Raw genomic sequence first — 16,001 nt, forward strand, 5'->3', positions numbered from 1 at the left:
ACACATCAATGCTAAGACAAGAGCTATTCTACATAGCACTTGTAATTTTTACATTGTGGATGTGGAGGAAAGTCTATGTTTTCTGCCTTTTCTAAGTGTTGTACATGTTTGACTAAAAGTAATAATTTGAAGGAGCAAACAGGACATTTTATTGACATTTTACATGGAAAGCTTCTCTGAAACTTCTTGAAAACTGCAAAAAGTGGACTCAAACCAGTATTCTGCACTTTACAACCTATGACTTTAGCCGAGTGGTTATCAGGATGTCTGAAGACAGTCAAGCACTGCACATTAGGGATGAACAATTAATCGAAATGCTGTCAAAAAGTGGCCAAGTGCAATATTTAAGTTGCAGGAGCTGCAGCTCCCATGGATTGTGTTGTTCAGGTGTAAGTGAACATGCTTGGTTGATACAGACCACAGCAAAATTCTAATCATCATTTTTATTTAATTTTTTTCAGGGAAATTAAATGCAAAAATGACGATTCCCACTAAAATCGCGACTCATTGTCTGCCATAATAATCCCAATATGTTTTTTTTTTTTTTTTTTTTTTTTTTTGCATGTCACTCATGGGAACCAGAGTCACCTACTGGAGATTCAACACATATTAGTTTGTAGATGATCACCATGTTACTCATACTTCCTTTTAGCAGAGACCGGATCTTAAAAAGTAGTGGATTGAACTTTGAACTTTCCATGAAAAGAGTTCATCCACCCCTCTTATCACTCAGCAGCAAGCATTCAAACTGGTTATCAGCTGCTGAGTTAGAGGTTTGTTTACAGTATTGACAGTGACAGTCAGAACATATAATGTGACTCTTTGTGTGAAGGATGACCAAATGAGGGCGTGTTTGCACAGAGAACAAAGTCTGATCGACAGACAGCGCTACTGAACGGGGCTCTCGATCGTCGTCTCATTGTTACAATGAGAATGTTCGGGCTCATTTTTCAAAATATGCTCCTTAACACTGCCGTCATCCTCCTGAAACTGTACCTTCACTGTCAGCGGAGAGCATTTATCCACTTTACACTTGATGATCACAGTGTCATTAGAAGCTTCTTGGCTACAGCGGCTGCGATCAGACATCTCACCTTGAGACAACCGACACACCAGCTGGTCCTTGTCGATGGAGGCGACCGGCCGTCTCCTCAGGAAGTCAGGGCTCTCGCAGAGCATCCTGTCAAGCATCTCTATGTCTTGGCTGTTTCTCAGCACCCAGTCATGTAGATACCACATGTGGCAGTCACATTTCCAGGGGTTTCCGTGCAGTCTCACTGTGTGCTGGATAGCAAAGGTGTCTAAAAGGCCCAGCGGGAGAGTTTCCAGCTGGTTGTCAGACAAGTAGAGCTGCTGAATGAGCACCTGGTCCTCGAACAGGTTGGCGTCCACCCTGCTCAGGTTGTTCTTGTTTAGGTGGATCGCCTTGATGCTAAATAGATTGCGAAAGATCATTTCAGGCAGCGAGGTGAGCTGGTTTTCAGACAGGTCCAGATTCTCCAGGACTGTAACATTTCTAAAAATATCTTCAGGAAGGCTGGAGAGCTGATTGGAGGACAAGATAAGGTCGGAGAGAGATGTCAAGCTGATTAGAGAGGACAGCTTAGTCAGTCTGTTGCCTTTTAGGTTCAGCTCCTTCAAATTTGAGGCCGTGAATCCAAACACATTATCATTAAAGGACGTCAGAAGGTTTCCACGGAGGTTCAGCACCTTCAGCTCGGTTAACGCAAAGAAGATGCTGTCAGCAAGCTCTGATATCTTATTGGCCTCCAAGTGAAGCTCTATCAGCTGAGTCATGTTGTGGAAGGTGTCAGATGTGAGATTGCTGATGAGGTTGTTGTTCATTTTCAGAGTCTCCAGTCTTGCCAGACCGGAAAAAGTTTCCCCTCGCATTCCTTGGAGCTTATTTTGGGACAAATCCAGGACATTCAGATTGTGGAGATTCAGGAAAAGAAAAGGAGGCAGATCTGATATGATATTGCCTTTCATCTGCAGAAATTTTAGCTCCTTAAGAGAATCAAACGTGCCAGGAAGCACCGTCTTCAAACTGTTGAAGTTAAGTATCAGTTTGGTCAAGTTTCCCTGATTTGAAAATGTCTGCAGAAATAAATGCTCCAGCCCAGGGTTCCCACTGATTTCCAGCTCCTGCAGCTCAGCCAGATGCTCAAAAGACTGAGAGTGAATACTTCGCAGTGCATTATTTATGAAGATGAGTTTGGTGAGTTGGGGGCTCTCCCCTAAAGTGTGGGAGAACAGGTATCCGAGGTCTGATGACATTATAATAAAGTCCTTCACCTTGCTGGACACGTCCCTGGGTAAAGATGACATCCCTCCATCGGCACACAGCACTTGGATTGAAGTGAAACAGTGGCATTTGTATGGACAAGAGGTTTGTGAGTGTGTGTTTCCTTTGTGACAGAGAAACAGCATCAGGAACAGAATCAGGCCCAATTCTTTGTCCATCTTCTTCTTTGAAAGCATGAAGAAAGCTTGAATGAATTAACAGGAAATCAAAGTCAATATTACTTTAAGAGCAGAAATGCACTATGCCCCTGTTTGTTTTTCTTCATTCAACCTCTATATTTAGATAAATGAAATTCAACATACCTCCGTGTTACAGGGATCCCGTCAGGTTCCTTGCGGATCTACAAGCCAGCTGACACAAAGTGCAAACGACAACAAGTCTGAATTAGGCAAGACAAAACCTTTGGTCAATGGCCAGCTCCTGCCATGGTTTCATTTGCTCACAAACAGAAAGTGGACAATCCTGTAATCCAGTAAATCAGCTCACAGCGCAGAATGGCGTTGACATTTGTCATTTGCTGCTATAAAGCACAACATGCAGAAAAAAACAGAGCAAACATCTGTCAGAACTGAGTCACTATTTACCAAAACAGGTCAAATAGGTCAGAGAGTAGACCCGCTTCCAGGGGAAAGTAGATCACTCTTTTCTGTCAGAAATAACTACTACTACTACGATTGCGACTACTATTGGTAATTACATTTTTCTATTTATCTTATACATTTAACCCACCTTAAGTTTTTTTTGCATGTTAGAAGTTTAGAAGAGACCTGAAATAGCAGTGCAGAGTAATTAACATGGAAAAATTAACATATAACATTCACATACAGTACAGTATGCCAGAACCAGACACAAAGGGGGAGAGCATAATCATTGAAATAATTAATCATTTAAAATGATTCAAGGTGTGTACATCTTATGTTATGTACAGTATATGTTAGAATAGATAAATGGACTTCATTATTCTATACATTTATTTGTATAATAACAGACATCAGCTGTGTTTAAGCGTCACTATCTGCAGTACATGTACTTAGCTTTGTATTTTCTATGCAGGGTCTATTGTAAGTTGTAGGAGACCATCACCTCCACTAGGTGTCATCATCCTCCTAACCTGACTCAGAGGTGATGGTATTCCTGGATCCTCCCTCACCTCCAGGGTATTCCCTGATGCTGCACACATAGACTGCACTGTTTGGGACCAGATCCACGACACCAAACCAGCTGGAACTACATCAAGAAAAGTTTGTGAAGTTTTCAATTTTTTGTAACTTTTTCCACTTTCCACGTTATTTCCCATTTTTAGTTTCTGCTGTCAAACAATGGCCAATGCGGGTATACAGCTCCTTGGCTTCACGCTGGCCTTCCTGGGCTTCATTGGCTCGATAGCATCCACGGCCATGGTGGAATGGAAAGCTTCATCCTATGCAGGAGACAACATCATCACAGCTCAGGCGATGTTTGAAGGGCTGTGGAAGAGCTGTGTATCGCAGAGCACCGGGCAGGTCCAGTGTAAAGTGTATGACTCACTTCTCCAGCTACCAGGTAATGTTGTCTGACACATCTGGTTTATATGAGATCTTTTATAAGATTCCTTTACAAATACCAACAACTGATCATATTGTAACATAAACCAACCACAATATATTGTGTCCTAAATTTCTTCTTCTGTAAAAAATATGGATGTGGGAGGAAAATGGGTTGTAAGACAATGAATGGTGCATTTCTAAAACAACATTTGATTGAAGGGAAATAATGAATTTATGAAATATCTCAATTTATGAAGTTTTAGATTCTTAGGTATAGTGTAAAACTGTGTAAATGTGTTAATCTCTCTGGTCATTCAGACCTCCGTAGAGGTTTAAGAGAGTGCCCTCTTCTCTCCCTCTAAGACCTCTTTGCATGCAGAGACATGTCAGTCAAATACCAGCAGCCGGCTGATCAAAAAGAGAAAAAAAAAAACTCTTTTGAAGTCAATTCAAAAGGAATATGGATGGAGGGAATTCAAATTTAACTGGAACTGCATGAACACATTTTTTACTTTTGTATCGTAAAAGGCTGATAGCAGCTCCATCAGACAGAAAGAAAATCCTTGCAGAGGTGTTTGCTGCACACCTCAGCTGGATGTGACTCACGCCGTCTGCACTCCGGCCTGTTTGTGCCTGTTGCAAACAAGAAGAAGAACACTGAGATTCAATGAAGAGATACTTAACTGACTCTATACAAAAGGCTGCATGCTTGATGATTTTGATCAGATAGTTTAAGCTTGGGTTAAAGGTTAGATTTATAAGAATTTGAGTTTCTTTTTTTTTTTTTTGGAACTTCTTTTATTTTGTTTTCATATCAGTCTTACAGTGCATCAAAACTAATTCTTACATTACCTTAGGTAGAAAAATATGTCAGCATGTTCAAAAAGTCCATGGTTTGAAGATATGGTTTACAAGGATCAATTACCCAGGCAATAATAAACAACATCATGAAATGGTATAGTTCAGATTACAAGGGAAACACAACAAACAAACATGAAATAAAATAAAATGAAGAAAATATATGTATATGCACATATACACAAACATACATACACACATACATACACTATACTAGGTGAAGATGCAACGCAACTGGAGTCCAACTATTGATGAATATTTCTGATTTTAGATGTAAAACTGCAGTGGTATATTCCATCTGATATACCTCTTGGACTCTATCCCTCCATTGGGCTATTGTGGGGGGCTGCGGCTTCAACCAGGAGGCCGTTATAACTTTATTTGCAATTAGGAGCAGTGTCCTTAACAGTTTTGTCTGGCTATCTTCCAGGGAATCCTCAGGCATTATGCCCAGTAAAAAATGTATTGGTTCCATTGGTAGGTCAATAGCTAAGCATTGTTTTATTTCTTTTTGTATATTTTTCCAATATTCTGATAGTACTGGACAGTCCCAGAATATATGCGTGTGGTCCCCCAGTAAGCCACAGCCCCTCCAGCACTCAGGTGGAGTGTTACTCCACTTTGATGTAACAAGTGGTGTTCTGAAATACCTCACTTTTAACTTCCAACCATATTCCCTCCAACTGGGACTATGTGTTACTTTATGACCCTGTTCAAATGAAGTCTCCCATTGTTTATCAGATATTATTGTATTCATCTCCAGTTCCCACTTTTCTTTTATATCCAAATTGTTGTCACCTAGATCTTCTTGTAGTGCCTTATATAAGTATGATATAATTTTTTTTGTTACTGCACCTTGAATGAATAACACAAAAAGATGTTCTATTTTAGATGGTAGGGAACAAAGCTTTTCCCATTCTTTATGTTTCTTTAGGTAATCTCTTATTTGTAAAAATCTGAAAAAGTCTTCATTTGCTAAATCATATTTTTCTTTAAGTTGTTCAAATGGCCTTAAAACAGTTCCTTCAAATAGCTGGTCCAAAATTTTTAAGCCCTTGTCTTTCCATCTTTCAAAACCTTTATCAATTGTTGCTGGAATGAAATCAGTATTTTTAGCTATGCGTATCACCCTAGATATGGTCATAGGTAGATGCATTTTTTTTCTTACAGTAGAACATACTCTTAGAGTATTTTTGACCCATATGTTTGCAAGCTTTTTCATCCTATCGGTATCTAAGTTAAGGAATGGGAGAGAATTCAATGAGATATCTAGGCATTCAGACTGTTCCATTCCTACCCAAACAGTATCTTTTTCCTGAGTTACCCAAGAAGCCATAGCTCGCAGCTGGGCGGCCCAGTAATATTGTTTTAAATTAGGTAAGTTCAGGCCTCCGTTGATTTTTGTACATAGTAGTCTTCTAAACTTAAGTCTTGGTGGTTTACTTTGCCATAAGAATTTAGAAATCCATCTTTCTATAGTATTAAAGGTAGCTGAGGGGATAAGAATAGGCAAAGACTGGAAGAGAAAGAGCAGTCTAGGGAGGATGTTCATCCTAATAGTCTCCACTCTTCCCAATAAAGAAAGTGGCAATATTTCCCATCTTATAAGATCTGCTTTTATATTATTCATCAACTTCCCATAGTTAGCTGTGAAAAGTTGTGATAGGTCTGTGGTAAGAATTATTCCTAAGTATCTGAATCTTTGTGCCCATCGAAATTGAAGTCTTCCTGTTAATTGCGTTGGCCACTGCCCCTTTAACATCATAGCTTCAGATTTGGATTCATTAATTTGATATCCAGAGAGTTCACCATACTCTTTAAGAGTGTTCATTAGAGCAGGTACAGAGACATTAGGATCACTTATATAGGTTAAAATTTATGTTCTGTGTTTCCCATATCCAATATCCCTTTTATTTTCTCATTCTGTCTAATAGCTGCAGCCAAGGGTTCAATGTTTATAGCAAAAAGTAGGGGGCTAAGACAGTCTCCCTGTCTCACTCCTCGCTGTAAATCAAAAAATTCAGAGCAGCATCCATTCACTCTAACTCGTGCTTTTGGCCGCTTATAAATAGTTGTCATCCATCTTATAAATTTTGAGTTAAAGCCCATCTCTGATAGTGTCCTGAACAGAAACTCCCAATTAACAGTGTCAAATGCCTTTTGTGCATCAAAGCTTATAAGCATTGATGTCTGTTTATTTTTCTTTGCACAGGTAATCACATTTAGAGTTCTCCTAATATTATTAGCACCCTGTCTGCATGGAATAAACCCTGTTTGGTCTGATTTAATAAGTGATCCAATGTGCCTTTGAACTCTTTGCGCTAAAATACTTGTCAACAGTTTCTGATCATTACACAACAGGCTAATGGGTCTGTATCCTTCACATAGTGTTGGATCTTTTCCTTCCTTATGTATCACAGATATAATAGCTTGTGACCAGGTCTCAGGAGGGTCACTCTTGGAGAGAGCATATCTGAACACCTCAGTTAGTACTGGCGCCAGGTCATTTATAAAGCACTTATAAAATTCTCCAGGATGACCGTCAACTCCTGGAGATTTATTATTTTTTAATTTCTTTATTGCATTTCTTATTTCAGCTTCCGCTATAGGTGATATCATTTGTGATGACGCCTCCTGCGATAGTGTGGGGAGCTTTAATTTTTTAAGGAAGATGTTAGTGTTATCAGTTGTCATTTGTGACCTTGGTTCTGTGTATAAGTTATGATAGAATGTTGCAAATGCCTCTACAACTTCTTTAGGGTGTGATACTATTTTACCATTTTTTGGATGGATTACTTTAGCAACTGTTCGATTAGCCTGAGCTTTACGAAGTTGAAAAGCTAGGAGACGGCTAGCTCTGTTTCCATTCTCATAGTATCTTTGTTTTGTGAATCTTAGAGCTCCTTCTGCCTTCAATGATAACAGTTTGTCTAAAGCTTTTCTTGCTTCTTTAAGCTCAGTAATAGTAGTATCAGTTGAACCTACACCTAGAATTTGAGTTTCACTAAAATTATTAACGGAATGTGAAGAATGTTGCAGGTATTATTGAAGTTAGCATGCTAACCATCTAGCCAGTCCTGTCTCGTAACACAGCGTTTTACCACAAGAAGTGAGTTAACAGGTAACGGTTACACTGGTGATATGCTGCCCCCTATATGTTGGGAGTATTAATTCGGCAGGTTGCCAATTCTTACATATAGCACCTTTAAGCCTTTATTTTACACACACTAGAAATAGAGATAAGTGCAATTAAAATGTATTCGTGCAGTTAGAAGGCATAGAGGAAGTCGGAGGAGGGACGACCCAGGAGAAAAAATCCTGGTGAGTCTACAGGAAGTAAACTCAACTGCTCAACTTTATAAGGTCAAAAGTCAAAGCTAAATAGATCAAAAAAAAAGAAAAGAAAAGCTTTAGAAAGCCACATTTTTGAATGAAACCTGCTTAAATCACGTGATTTTGTGTCATGTCTTTATCTCCAGGGATTGTACAGGGCACGAGAGGGCTGATGCTGGCCTCCGTCTTGCTGAGCTTTATTGCTATGTTGGTGGAGGTGGTGGGCATGAGGTGCACCACCTGTATGGCAGGAGAACCACAGCAGAAGGACAAAGTGGCTCTAGCTGGAGGAGTTATCTACATTATTGCCGGTCAGAGTCCACTCAGCTCAGACACACATATCTTTTTTGTCCAGAAGATGTTGCACCACACTACTGTTTTCCTTTGACCACAATCATGCAACAACTTTTAAACATGATTTGGCTTGTAGTGAATTTGTTTTTATTTTAACTCCATAAAGATGATGTATGACAGAGGGCACAGTCAACATGTTTTAACCTGTTTAATAGAAAATGTTTTTCTGCTCTTGGTTTTCCAGGTCTGCTTGCTCTGGTGGGAACGTCCTGGTACGGCCACAGAATAGCGCAGGAATTCTATGACCCGTTCACTCCCACTAATTCCAGGTGAGGTCGTCCTACTTACTATTTAGTCTGGAATTTACACTAATTATCAGGTAACACTGTAGCTGTGTGTAAAGATGCAAACAAACTGTCCGTTACTATGCTGTCATTTAGAATTACACACTTAAAAAAAATAGTTTAATATATCAGTGGTGGAACTGGTTCTCATATATTTTAACTAAATGTACCAAGTACTCTGTAAAAACACTTGGGCAAAATCAAAATGTACTGAAAGTATTTTTTTTAAAAAGGAACTCGCTGGAAGTTTAAAGTTGAATTTTTCACCTCTACATATTTTGGAAAATATTTGAGCTGCAGCCAGAAGCTGGTTATCTTAGCTTAGCATAGAGAATGGAAACAGGGGGAAATTGCTAGCATGGAGTCTTATCATCACTGTGAGGTTGCCAGGCAACCAGTGGATACTCCAGCAAGCCAAGAAAAAAATCCAGCACATAGCAGCATGTAAAACCACAGTGTTTTTTCACTATTCAGGTTATGGGTGTAGCCAGGCTAGCAGTCTCCCCTCGTTTCCAGGTTAAGCTAAGCTAACGTCTGTAGCTTCACGTTAATCTGTAAAGACATCTGAGTGGCATCAGTCTTCTCATGTTACTCTCAGCAATAAAAACACAAGTGCATTTCCCAAAATGTCGAACCACTCCTTTCATTTTCCAGCATGCTCGTTGGCGCTTGTGTAGTTCGCGACATGATGCCTGTAACAACAGCTTAATACCAAGTGTTGTGATGTTTGAATTCCACTGCTGTGAATCAGACCCACCTGAATATAATATGATCAGTTTGTGTTTAGACTTGAGGGCTTGTAATGATGGTTCATTTGGCAGCAGTGCTCAGTACAGAGTGGGTGATCCAGCTCCACCTCTCTGAATCTAGTCCAGCTCCACCTCTCTGGACCTCATGGTTAGGGTTAGGGCTAAGGCTGGGGTTGGACCTGAGCTTCGGTGCAGCTGGACCTGGAGGTGGAGCTGGGGCTCTGCAGTGAGCAGCCTCTCTAAATTTTGTGTCCTTTTTGTCTTTTCTCATAAGTCTCAGCATGATGTGTGTGAATTACTCGCAGGTATGAATTTGGAAGCGCCCTGTACGTCGGATGGGGAGCCGCCTGTCTCACCATCATAGGGGGAGGCTTCCTCTGCTGCAACTGCTCCAGCGATGGCTCAGGGAAATCTCCACGCTACCCACCAACCCGCTCTGCAGGCCCATCAGGCGGGGACTACGTGTAGGACGATCGCTCCATCCGTCTGATGCTGAGCGTGAACTCTGTCCTTGCAGGGATCTCTCCTTGCTTGGTGTTTGCAACATGTATATTTGCAGGTGTTATATTTGGTGTATGTTTATATTTGTTGGGAAATACACTCCGTTCTCTCTGAGTCCCCAAAAACTAGAAAGGTTTAGGATCCCTTAAATTTGTCACTGAAGAGATGTGCTGAGCCAGGATACTTGACAGCTTAACAACGATTATTACAGATGACAGAACAGTAAAATAACTAAACAATAACGTCACTTAAAATGAAATATTATGAACATCATAAAAAATATCTTCAGATCAAAAATCTGTTCGGAACACCTCAGCATGTTTCTTTCAACAACACAATCTTTGGATCACAACTTTTATCCAGTTAGTATAAATCTACTCAGGGTTTGGCTGTTTTATTTTTTTTCACTGTGTTTGCAATCTTGACATTATTCTTTCACATTATCTAAAATAAAATCCTCATTACTTTTCTATTGCTGCGTGTTTTCATAGTGTTCAAATTTGGTTTTGTTTGACGTGTAACACACACTCATTGAGGGTTAAAATCAGTGTCAGGCTCTAATGTCCAGAGCCTGAATGGAAATACAACTGCAAGTACCTTGAATTAGTAAGTAAATACACTCCACCACCACCAAGGACGTAGCATCAGTTTTAAAGATGGTGCAGTTATTTCCTGAGCACCTGTCGTTTCTAGTAAATATCTCAAACAAGAGTGCATGCTGATGAATTCAGGGAGTTACATAAATCAGTGGTAACAGAGAAAATACATGTTTGTTTAATCAACGATCATGGTGGGTTTTGGTCTCTTTTCTAGAACAGAATATTAGATATTAGAATATCGCTTACTGCTTTTGACACACACACAGGTGGAGCAGGTGGTTGACAAAAGGACACATACAACAACCCCCAGAATCACTCGGGTCTGCTGCAACAAGTCATGACTCATGTGAGAGCTGAGTTCAGGTATTCCTATATGGGGGAGGGGGATAAAGTCCCCCTACACTTCCCCCCTGCCTCCCAAAGTGATGCATTACAGCACATCCCTCAATATAAGAGTCAAGATACAGCAGGATTATCATCTTCATAAAGGAAGGAGGAGATCTGCGATTAAAATCTCCCTGTAATCTTGAATTAGCGTTGAGAGAAACACAAACAGCATTCCACATGCTCCAGAAATGTGTTGCCTCAGGGAGGACAAAAGCAATCCAAACAGGGAGGCATAGCTCAGACCACCGGCTCCTGCCCCGACATGCCTCCTCACCGAAGTGTGCTCATCAGCGCTCATGGAAATCCCATCCCAAAGAATTTTTACCCGCCTAGTCCCACTCACACAGTGCTCCTCTTTCCCACCAGCACACACACACACACACACACACACACACACACACACACACACACACACACACAACATGATTTTATCCACTGTTTCATCTATATGACCACACACCTGCCTCCACTGTGCCACTTCCAACACACAATGTTCAGTGATTCTGCAGCAGAGAGCGCCACCTCCTGGTGATCCTGGAGTCTGCAGCTCAACCACCAGGCTGCTGACACATAAAAGATAAAAGCTGCCAACGTTAAATTGTAACGTCAAATACTGGACGTCTGGCAATACAAACATTTCAAATCTATGTTGAACTTGTTAACCCAAAAAGGAAAAAACACAAAGATGATGCAAAACAGACAAATATAATACAAGAGACAATAAAAACAAAGTAATTCAAAATAAAGCATATGACAAGGGAACAAATAAATATAGATCCCATACTGTTAATCATCTCGCAACTCCTCGGATATTAAGTTATTTATGAATGCAAAATAATAACATACAACATAAAATGTAGAAATTCTGTAGTCATCCTCCAAATTTGGTCAGTCTTTTACTTTGGGCATTTTTTTTTACTTCTGGCATTTATTATATAGGATACAGCAGAGAGACACTAAATTGAAATTAAAGGTGGGTACAATAGGGAAGACATGCAAAAAAAAAACCCAAAAAACATCTGGACTCCAAATCAGAGTTTGTTGCAATTTTTCAGGTTCCTGAAACAATGCTAAGGATGACCCTGCATAGGTTAAACTCATATGGGTTTAATGATCATGATCAAACTGCGTATTAGAAAGAACGCACCCACTTATTTGACATCTTTCATGCTGATTATGTGGCCCAATAAAAAATCCTGACTCCAAAATCAAGCTCAAGCACACTGTTGCTGATTTGTGGTTTGATTCAGGCTTGAATACGTCACTACAATAACTGGGTTATTATTTTGCGTGCAAAATGTGAATGTGAATCATCGTGACCTTTGTTCTACTCCAGCACAGACAGCGTTGCAGCAGGCCATTGTCAATCCCGACTTCCTGAAACAGAAGAGAAGAGAAAGTGCACTCAAATCTCGGGTCCTGTGACTGCGATGCAGTGACGGGAAGATGTTCATCTTTGTTATTCTCTTATTACCAGGAACAAATGTGAACTCTTATAACTGTCAGTGACACAGCTTTGTCATTTGGATGTGCACCATGTGGAACTTCTGAAAGGACTGACTGATAAGTTATTGATAAAAGGCAACATTTGGATGACTTGAAAAGTGTTAAACGAATAACACAAAAAATATGATTTAAAATGTGATGTTAAACAATGTTATGACCTAAACCTTTATATTCTTTGATTCTTTAAGAGACATTTCAGAAAATTACAAGATGACAGAATAAAGTATCTGCTGTAAACCTGAGGCCTAAATAAAGGTGAGAATATTCTAAAAATATTCTACTGTACAAGCAAAGGTCTGAAAAGTGATGGTGTGGAGCCACTAGAGGGCAACAGAGGCCCAGTTTGGGATCAATTTCAATAACATGAAACTCTAAAATGACAAATTGAAGTAAGAACAGCAGTAAACTAGATATTTAGATTCAAACTCTTAAGGCTCTATCAAGATTTTGAATTTTCACAAGTATTATCACACCATCAATTACTACTGCTAGACAAGAATCAGGTTACTCAGGACTGTACTGAGATTCTGAGACAGTGGGGTTTATTCTGAGGTGTTTCATGCAATGCTCAGAGCCTGTAAGGAAATACATTCAAACACCACACCACCACATCACAAAACATGGTAAAATGAACATAGCTCAATTTGGATTGGATACATGATTGGATAATAATATTACTGTGTAAGAAAAATGTCAAATTAAAAGAAATGACTGAAAACAAACAGATGGATCAAAAGAAACAAAGAAGGAAAAACAGAAGAAAACATGATTTACTAACAAGATGAATTTCTAGAGGAATGAACATAAATAGCAAAGAAACCGTGCTGTATATTGTCAATTTGTAACTAATTACCCATCTTGCATTTCTGTCATGACACCATTTACACACCAGTACGCCTCTGACTCTTGCTCTACTCCAGCACTAATATAGCATTATACATTACACAACAGCATGACATGAGAACTCAACAATCATTACTCCCTTATAACATGAGCACTCAGCAGTCACAGGTGAAGACAATAGCATCCATGTTTTGGCAGCTTGTGATAAGCCACAGTGAGGTGCAGCGTACAATAGGAGTAGAACTCTGGTCTTCAGCACACGTTACCCTGCGACTGCTGTGAGAACCTGCTTAGATTAATCTAAGCTAATTGTTTAAATCATGTTTCCCCAAACTTACTGAATGCACTGAAGGCATGTTTGCATGCCACTCAGCTCCAATACTATTATACATCTTATCTACATTTCAGCAAATAACCCATGAAATATGATGATATGCTGCAATAAAAGGCATTCAGAATGACGTTTTTTATGATTTTTGTGAAACAGCTCGACGTTTAGACTGATGAAGTGCATCGACAGAGCAGCACTTAACTCGAGGGCTTCCCCCTCACTCAGTCCAGTCCTGGATCTGGAGCTGGACCAGGCTCTAACTCAAACTGCTGTAATCAGCAGAGTGCATCTGGCAGACATCACAGAAATATCAATGAGCGGGTACAAAATCAGACGGAAAATTAAACAGCTTGGGAGAATCATTTCTTTCATCCGGTGTCGTTTGTGGCCTTTTCAATGTTACAAAACTATCCTGAAAGTACAGAATAAGGAGACGTACTTGTGGTGCGTCAGCGCTGGGTAGGTCAGCTTTATCTCACACAGTGCAAGCACAAACCTCAACTATCAGATGTCCAGACCGTCGAGCACTTTACCACCATTAATATAGAAGTAGTTTCATGTGTTACCAGAGTGTACAGCAATGAAGTGGAAGTCTGCTTCCTGCTTCCTCCTCGAAATAATCACAGAATTCTTTCTTCTTCTTGAGGAGTTGGCAGCGTTGACCGGATCATGCACACATGCTGACGTTGGAAGAAATGTTTCTGAAATGTAATCCCTGCTGCTTCACTTTGCAGCTCCCTATATATATTGGAGATTATAACGTACATATTAAAAACAGTGGGTGATGTTTTCTTGTGTCATTTCTGCTCTCTAATATTCTTTCTCCGTCTTTGTACTGTGTGCTTTGCACTCTAATATTATTTATACATATATTATCAGTGCTTGAATGTACCTTGGTACAATTTTGATCCACTTAAACGTATCTTCTGTTACTTTATGCATCTGCTCCACTGCAGATATGTGTCAAATATTCTACTTTTTACTCCACTACTTTTATCATTTGACAGCTTTGATTACAAGTTACTTGGCAGATTCAGATTTTAGATAGAAAACATATGACAGGAGCTTATACGATACATGGCTACAAGTAGTAAGTACTATGTTTAGTCTAATGCTTGCTTCTTCTACCTGTGCCTAAAAGCAGAGGTGCCCTCTCACCTGATTTGAAACTCACAGGTTGTCAGTGTAACATCCTTTGCTTTAGTCTGGGCAGAGATCCAGTGGAGGCTGTGCAGTAAACCCCAGATCAGAATAATCTGATCCACTGATCCACAGAGGGTCACTCGCAGAGCTGTAGAGGTGACGCAGGATCATCATATCTTATTTTAAATTTGTTTTTGTTTTACAGGTATCAAGATTTTCATCTGATCCATATGTGATTTTGCTTTATTAAAAAATAGAATTGTAATGGTATTGATTGATAAAACCCCCATTCCAAATATTTTAAGATGATGTGTAAAACATAAATAGAGAGACAGACAGAAATGCAATCATTTGTGAAGAGCTGCATTTAGCAACAACCTGTTTACCTGTGGAAAGATCCAAACAGGTGTTTTTGGAGCGTTCCACAACTTTTCCAGTTTTTGGTGATCGTGTCTCACCATATACTTACAAAAATCAATAAAGTTAACGAGGTGAAACATTAAATACATTGTTTTTGTATTGTTTTCAGTTGAGTGACCGTCAAAAAGGATTAGCAAATTATCACATTCTGTTTTATTCATGTTTTAGGGTTCACTCCTTTCAGATCTTCGGCCTGCCTCTGACATATTAACTCGAAGAACTGCGTCTCTTCCTCTGATGTAATCCATGGGGGTTCACCTCAGGGGTCCCACTGCTGCACACAATAGACGGAAAGAAAAACAACCTGCCCGCTGACACACTTATTAGGACGATAACTGTACTTTGGAATATTTTCTGTTAGATATGCCTCCTCTGCAGGGGCTCATTGTGAAAGGGACTGGCCTCCTGGTGAAGACTTTTCCTGTGCATTTATTGACCTGATCAGCCCCCTGCTCTCATTGTTAAGTTGTTTTTTTGAATTTGGTACTTCATAAGAATGAAAAGACGCAGAGTGAAATTGAGAAGACGTGCATGAAGGCACACACACGGTGCGGCTCACAGGGACACGGATATACACACAGGACAGATGATCCTTGAAGCTTAACTAATGAGATCAGCTTGACTTTGGAGATTTTTCATTCAACTTGGCAGGAAGTCTGAATCTTTAATGTGTGTGTCTGTGGTTGCATCCCCGCCTTTCCGACTAGCTGTGTGTGTGTGTGTGCATGTGAACTGATTTATATGCGCGTTTGTGTGTGTCATATCGACTTAATCAACTCTCATTGCATCTCATAGCAGCGCAGCCCGCAGTTCATTATCACTCATTCAGACTCTGCTGACCTCCACCAACACCTGGATCACT

General features: G+C 39.9%; 2 protein-coding genes across 2 annotated transcripts; one reads left to right on the forward strand and one right to left on the reverse strand.

Annotated features, from left to right (window-relative positions):
* Nucleotides 1-888: 888 nt before the first annotated feature.
* Nucleotides 889-2,463, reverse strand: zgc:153913 (carboxypeptidase N subunit 2). The gene has a single exon (XM_041948950.1). The coding sequence runs from the start codon at nucleotides 2,461-2,463 to the stop codon at nucleotides 889-891; it is 1,575 nt and encodes a 524-aa protein (XP_041804884.1).
* Nucleotides 2,464-3,483: 1,020 nt separating this feature from the next.
* cldn1 (claudin 1) lies at nucleotides 3,484-10,380 on the forward strand. The gene is made up of 4 exons (XM_041948821.1): nucleotides 3,484-3,847; nucleotides 8,169-8,333; nucleotides 8,561-8,645; nucleotides 9,715-10,380. Exons 1-4 carry the CDS (start codon nucleotides 3,625-3,627, stop codon nucleotides 9,875-9,877), a joined length of 636 nt encoding a protein of 211 aa, XP_041804755.1. The 5' UTR covers nucleotides 3,484-3,624; the 3' UTR covers nucleotides 9,878-10,380.
* The last annotated feature ends 5,621 nt before the right edge of the window (nucleotides 10,381-16,001 follow it).

Source organism: Chelmon rostratus, chromosome 12 (genome assembly GCF_017976325.1).
Source record: "Chelmon rostratus isolate fCheRos1 chromosome 12, fCheRos1.pri, whole genome shotgun sequence".
Lineage (NCBI taxonomy): Eukaryota > Metazoa > Chordata > Actinopteri > Chaetodontiformes > Chaetodontidae > Chelmon > Chelmon rostratus.